Source organism: Lagopus leucura, unplaced genomic scaffold (assembly GCF_019238085.1).
Source record: "Lagopus leucura isolate 7727_CA_CO unplaced genomic scaffold, USGS_WTPT01 Super-Scaffold_100002, whole genome shotgun sequence".
NCBI classification, from domain to species: Eukaryota; Metazoa; Chordata; class Aves; order Galliformes; family Phasianidae; genus Lagopus; species Lagopus leucura.
The window spans coordinates 45,177,966-45,183,965 of record NW_024962263.1 but is presented as its reverse complement, the minus strand read 5'-3'; the positions used below and the strand labels follow the sequence as shown (position 1 = coordinate 45,183,965).

At 39.3% G+C, this 6,000-nt stretch overlaps 1 protein-coding gene across 17 annotated transcripts in view; it reads right to left on the bottom strand.

The window, feature by feature from the left end:
- GREB1L (GREB1 like retinoic acid receptor coactivator) overlaps window positions 1–6,000 on the bottom strand; it is a 127,156-nt gene that overhangs the window by 57,675 nt on the left and 63,481 nt on the right. For 15 of the 17 annotated variants that reach the window (XM_042869718.1, XM_042869733.1, XM_042869735.1 and 12 more), the window contains 2 exons: window positions 597–768; window positions 192–389 (listed from right to left, as the gene is read on the bottom strand). In XM_042869718.1, the coding sequence (XP_042725652.1) occupies window positions 192–389; window positions 597–765 (367 nt within the window). In that variant the 5' untranslated portion in view covers window positions 766–768. The remainder of the gene's footprint in view (window positions 1–191; window positions 390–596; window positions 769–6,000) is intronic. The other 2 variants (XM_042869732.1, XM_042869734.1) reach the window with 1 other exon arrangement.

Below are 6,000 nucleotides of genomic sequence, written 5' to 3'. Positions count from 1 at the left end.
AAAAAAAAAAAAAAAAAAAAAAAAAAAAAAAAAAAAAAAGTCCTCTTACTCTATGCTATCTTAGATCTAAAGCTTTGACTGTGAACAGTTAATTCAAGACCTCCTTGCTCAAGTGTTTCTAAGTTCAGAGATAATGCATTTTACTGAGAACTGCTTTTAAAGATCTCACAGGTAAAAGAAAGTACACCAACCATCAGTAGTGCAAGACCCTTCCGGGGCAGGTTTTTGTGAATACGGGATTGGTGGACTGCTTGAATCTGACATGTCTTCATCCTCCTCTTCATCTTCCATTTCATTAACAGTTTGGTTAGTAGAAAAGTCCAAATTTCCATTTTGTGCATAGCGATGTACTAACTCTTTATCCAACTCTTCCACCTTAGGCTTCACATCTGAGCAAGAATAAAATAGAAAATAAAAGATTTCATCAGTATTTGTGACTACCCCCTTTTAAAACAACAGTACACTATTCTCCCTCCTCAACAAGGCCTGAAATTCAGATTTTGTGTCACACAATGAGCAGCAGTTCAGCTTTTAGTTATTTAATGAAATGCATCCCACCCTTTTCTCAGAAAAACAACAATTGAAATGTGCCATACTTTCATGGTTACCTTCCGGCAAGAAAGGTGGCTGGTCAGGATCCAGGTACAGCTGTGAGAAGATTGGCCGTGGGACGACGCTACTGCATCTCAGAGAAGCTTCTATGGAGTTATGAAGAGCTTCTTCAAAACGAGCAGACTTTAGTTGTCCTGCGTATGAATTCCCCATGATCTAAAAATGCAAAGAAAATGGTTGATAAGCACAAGGGAAGGTGCATACACAGATTTTTTACAAATGTCAGATGAAGTCTTTTTAATATCCACCATGACAGACGTTGGCAGAGACATCAAGTTAGTAATAATATTGTGCTCTAACTAGCACTACGTTTCTAAGTATTTTGTACCCCACGCATACTCTTGTTTCAATTAGAGTTTAGCACAACTGCTTTGTGTTTTGCGCATACATTTCCTTCTCAGAAAACTCAAGAACCCCTCTGGTGTAGAGTTTTGTTGGGGGTTGGGAGGAGGAGAGGAAGAAGAGAAAAATCATTATTATTGTCATTTTTAAGATTTTCAAAATAGACTAGAGAAATTAATACAACACAGAAAATTGAAAAATGTCAAGTCTGTCTTCATCACTAGTTATTGAACTACTTTAACATTATTTAACTTGGGAGTATGCCATCATTTGGAAAAAATAAAAAAATAAAAAAAAATCTTATATAGACATCCAGTAACTTGAAATTTTGTTTTTGCTAACATTAACTGAAATTGTGTGGAAGTCAGCTCTCTTTAAGAGTCCTTTGCAAATGCTGTGAAGTGTTTTTATTTTAAATTATGCTTTACATTGCTATACTGTTAATGACCTTCTAAATTGTCTATTTTTACAGTTAACATTCATGTTTATAACGATGATTAATTTATGAACTTTATGAAATACTAAGCACAAATAGACCTTGAGATCATCACTTCTCCTTGGGCAACATTATTCACCCCACAGCCACTTATATTTGTTCCCTCAGCATTAGGAATCAGTAAACATCTAGTAACAGGATGGCCATGGAAAGGTTTACAACTAGCTAGGGCAGACTCAATGAAAATGAATTTTTCCACTTTGCTGGGTCTTCATGCTATGTAACATTTACTCAAAAAAAATTAAGATGTAACATTTTCTGCTGTTCAAAATACAAGACTGCATTTTCAGAAAATTTTATTTCAACAAAGGTTACTTTTCCTCTGTTAAATCAACAGTAGAAAGGACAAACACTTATAATATTGTCTTTGTGATTTCCTTCACTAGATGTCACCTAGTCCCATGACCAGAATAAGATCTCAGCCAAGAAGAGAAGTAGGCATTTAGAAAATCTACAGTTCTATTCCTGGTTGATTACTGGGTTGCTCAAAGTTTTTCAACAACGATGATAGCTGCTTACATTAGTGTTTCAGAGCTCCCAGCATAGAAAAATATTTCTGACTCAGGGATGAAGTTTATCTAATTACTCACCTCAGGTGGATGAGAGGCATAGTTAGCTGTTCAAACTTTGTACAGTTCTGGGTAAAAAATTCCACACAGAGTCATTAAGGCTGGAAAGACCACTAAGATCACCTAGTCCTTCCATCAGCCCATCTCCACCATGCCCACTGACCACGTCCCTCAGTGCCACATCACACAGTTCTCGAACAGCTCCATAGACAGTGACTGTACCACCTCCCTGGGCAGGCTGTTCCACTGCATCACTGCTCTTTCTGAGAATAAATTTCTCTTAATATTCAACCTGAACCTTCTAACAAATCTGAGGCATTTCCTTACCCAAAACAAAGACAATACAAAGATAATTTTTTTTCCTAAGATTTCATTAAATTCAAAAAACATCAGGGAGTGTGTATAAACATACAGTACCATAATAAAAGCGAATCAGCATTTAATTATTAAAAAAACTTCCACTTCCCACAGGGCACTGTCTATCTGAAGTCACTTCATACTCTGTTTTCTCCATAATCTATGTGATGTATATTGTTTACGCCTTTTTTTGAGAGAAAAATATTAATAAAATGCCATATGCTTGAAGGCAAAAGTGTATTTTTTTCATTTAATTTTTCTTCATGGGATCTATGCAGAAAGACCTGCTTGTGGAGGACAACTGTCATGGATTAATTTGAAATGGTGGGTAAACATTACTGGAGGACCGTTCCAGCTTAATGTGAGAAAACAAAGCAAGATTACAAGGACGTTGGAAACATCCAGTAGAGGGAGGCTCAGGAATTGGTCTCCTCAAGCCACAGAATGGAGCAATGGAGCAAGAGGAAGGCTCCTCTCAAGACTTGGAGGGAGAAGGGTGAGGCACTGGTGGGAAGGAAGGGGGTGGAGGGAGCAGCAGCAAGGCACAGGCCTGGCTGCAGCAGGGGAAGCTAGGCCCCAGGGAGCCCAGTGCCAGCAAGCCAGAGCTGGGCAGCTGATGTCCTAACACTGCCCCAGGCCATTAGGGCAGCTGGGCCTCACAGGGAGTTCAAGGGAGCTGGGGAGAGGAGGGGCAGGAGGAGAAGGAGGCTTCCTTTGCAAGGGAGAGGGCTGGAGAGGCCTTGCCACAGCAAGCAGCTCACCCATCCACTCTTCTGATCCAGCCGACCGAAAGCCAAGGGCACTGATTCATGGCTGCCTTTGTGTTTCTGTTTTTGAATCTACCCTGAGTGCTTGGTGCAATTAGGAAGCATTTCATTTTCCTCCTGACTTTGTCAATGGTAAGGGGCTTGCAGTCAGCGCACTGCAGCAGTGGCGGAGCTGCAGCATAGCATCATCTGCTTTAAGTGTGTCTGTGAAGGGGCTCCAAGGATGCAGCAGCCTGGGGGAAAAATAAAGAGGTGGAATTGCAAGGGAGAGAAAAAGGAGCAATAAGTATTTATGTCATTAGAACATGTACCTGCTGTCTCTGCATTAAAATTTGACCAAAACTAGTGATTTAACATGAATTAATGATCATTATTAAAAAACTTTTCCAAATAATATGTTTACCCTATATTTCCACATTGGTTTTAAAAAAAATTAAAAAACCAGTCAAAATTGGACTATTTGAGCACACTCAGGGGTCTCTAATGTACAAGAGGTTTAATCCGTTGTGCATGGAAAGAAATATGTGCCCCCAACTGTAGCTAGTTTAGCACAGACCTGATTAAATTCCTAGATTTCAGCCTTATTAATTCACACCACTGGATACCATGATTTAGAAATTGCCTTTTGTTTTAAAATCTCAGCAGAAGTCTGTAGCCCAGTCTATTCTTAGCTGTTTCAAACTGTATATAATAACAGAGCGTTATTATGTGTAGTAAGATTTTCCTCTACACTTTCTCATTACTCCGCCAAGGAAGAAGGTTCAGACATCCCTTCTATTTCACCAACTTTGCCACTCTAGGCAGGCAATTTTTAGTCCATGCCCTAAAAACACTACTGAGAGACACAAGACAATTAAAATGGAACAACTTTAAAATGAAATTTGCAGCAAAACCTAAGAAGAGAACTTCCTGACATTCAGATGACCTGCACCTCCCACCTCTATCACTCTGAGGGTGCTTCTCTGTAAAGATCCTGACACTAAGTCATCATGACTCCTACCCTACACATCCTGAGCATCTCCACTACTGCTGTGCTGCTTCAAAGCAGATTTACTGAGACTATTTCACGCCTTCTTTGCAGTAGCCAACACTGAGCTGGAGGATTAAGGGGCATTTGCTGGAGTTAGAGAGCTACTCTGCAGTCTGAATTGGGGTACTAATGCTGCAAGTTTTGGTTGGAAATTAACTATAGATGTTCACTGTAGAAAACAATAGCAGGACTGAGAGGTGACTCCATAAAGGCAGACAGAATTGGAAGTAACTAAAGATTACAAAGACTATTTTAGCACTGCAGTAAAGGACACAGGCAAATCTGAATGCTTCTTTCAACCACAGAGGCTGAATTTGCAATAGAGTCGTATCAATTCAAGCAAATAATCTAGTTCTGTACTGTCAAGAGATCTGCGCACAAATAGGACACTGCATGTTCTGGAAGAAGCAGGGCCTAGCTTCATTACAGCTCCAGCAGACTGGCAGTGTCTGAGCACTGCAGACATTACAAACTTATTCCAATCAGAAAAATACATCACTCTGGTCCTGCACATACCCCCTCCCACACACTAAGAAAAAAAAAAAAAAAAAAAAAGAACTTTTTTGGAAAATAGACCATTACCCAGCAATTCTCTGGAGCAGATCTACACATTGAGCTGAAGGCTTTACAAGTAAAAATATAATCAGATCATTCAGTACACCAGATAGCACATATCTGGCCTCCAGGTGGGTCATGACCCCAGAGACTTTAAAGGAGAGGAACTGAACTGGAGGATGAGGGAGGGGGTGACTGTTGTTGTTATGGCTTAAAGCAATTTCACAATTACCTGATAGCGAATGATGAATCTGATGCAAACACCCTCCATTAAGTCAGCTCTATCAAGTCCTTACTTTGTGTTTAACCTAATGATGTAATTGTATTCTCCAAAACACATAATCTGACTTTTGATCTGGCCTAACCCCACAGAAAAGTTTCTCTTCAAAGGAAAGGAAAACAAGCTCCTTGACAAAGGTACTGTCAGGCCCCACAAAGCTTCTGTATCTTGAAGGGTCATCTTAGGCAAAGGGAAAGCAGGCATCTATTTATACTGTAAAATCATTTGGGAGCTCATTGCTTCAGGTACATTGAGCATTTTCTGTTATTTACATCAGCCTTAACTGATGTTCTGGGAGTCATAGTTTTTCCACTAAGGCATCATTAGGATCTATCACAAACATGCATACAAGCAGAAAGGATGACAGCTAACAACACCAGTAACAAATATATTTGTTAATTAAAAGTGTAGACTACAATGACAGAAGTATATCTGTCATAAATATATATATTGGAAGTATAACCAGCATTAACCATAGCAACAAGTAGGAAAGACTTAATATGGGAGCCAATACAAGAATGCAAGACAGTGTTCTCATTAACAGGCACCTTATCTCACAGCCTTTGTAAGATCCCCTTTACCCCCACAGTCCTTTCAAGATCCTGAGATTCTCACCCTGCTTTTGTCTGTGTTGGGGTTATTCAAGCTCAACTGCAAAAGAGTTTACAGTTCTATCTGGTGAGTGACAAGACAATTCACAAAGCCTTCCAGAAAAAATGAACAATTTGATTATACTGACTGTTTATGGTGTTACAGTCTCTTAAAATTTTTCATTTACTTTGAAGAAAATATTGATAACATCCTATATCCACTACCACATCCAAGTGGAGAATGTGAAAGACCAAGAGCACTTACTTTTCCTGACACGGTTTTCCTTCTTCTTACTCAGTTAGTAGTATCTCTCTACAGTTGGAGTACTGAACTAGATTACACGCGATTTGGAAAATTCCTTCACCAGATGCAGATAAAAAAGCTATTCCACAACAAGAACA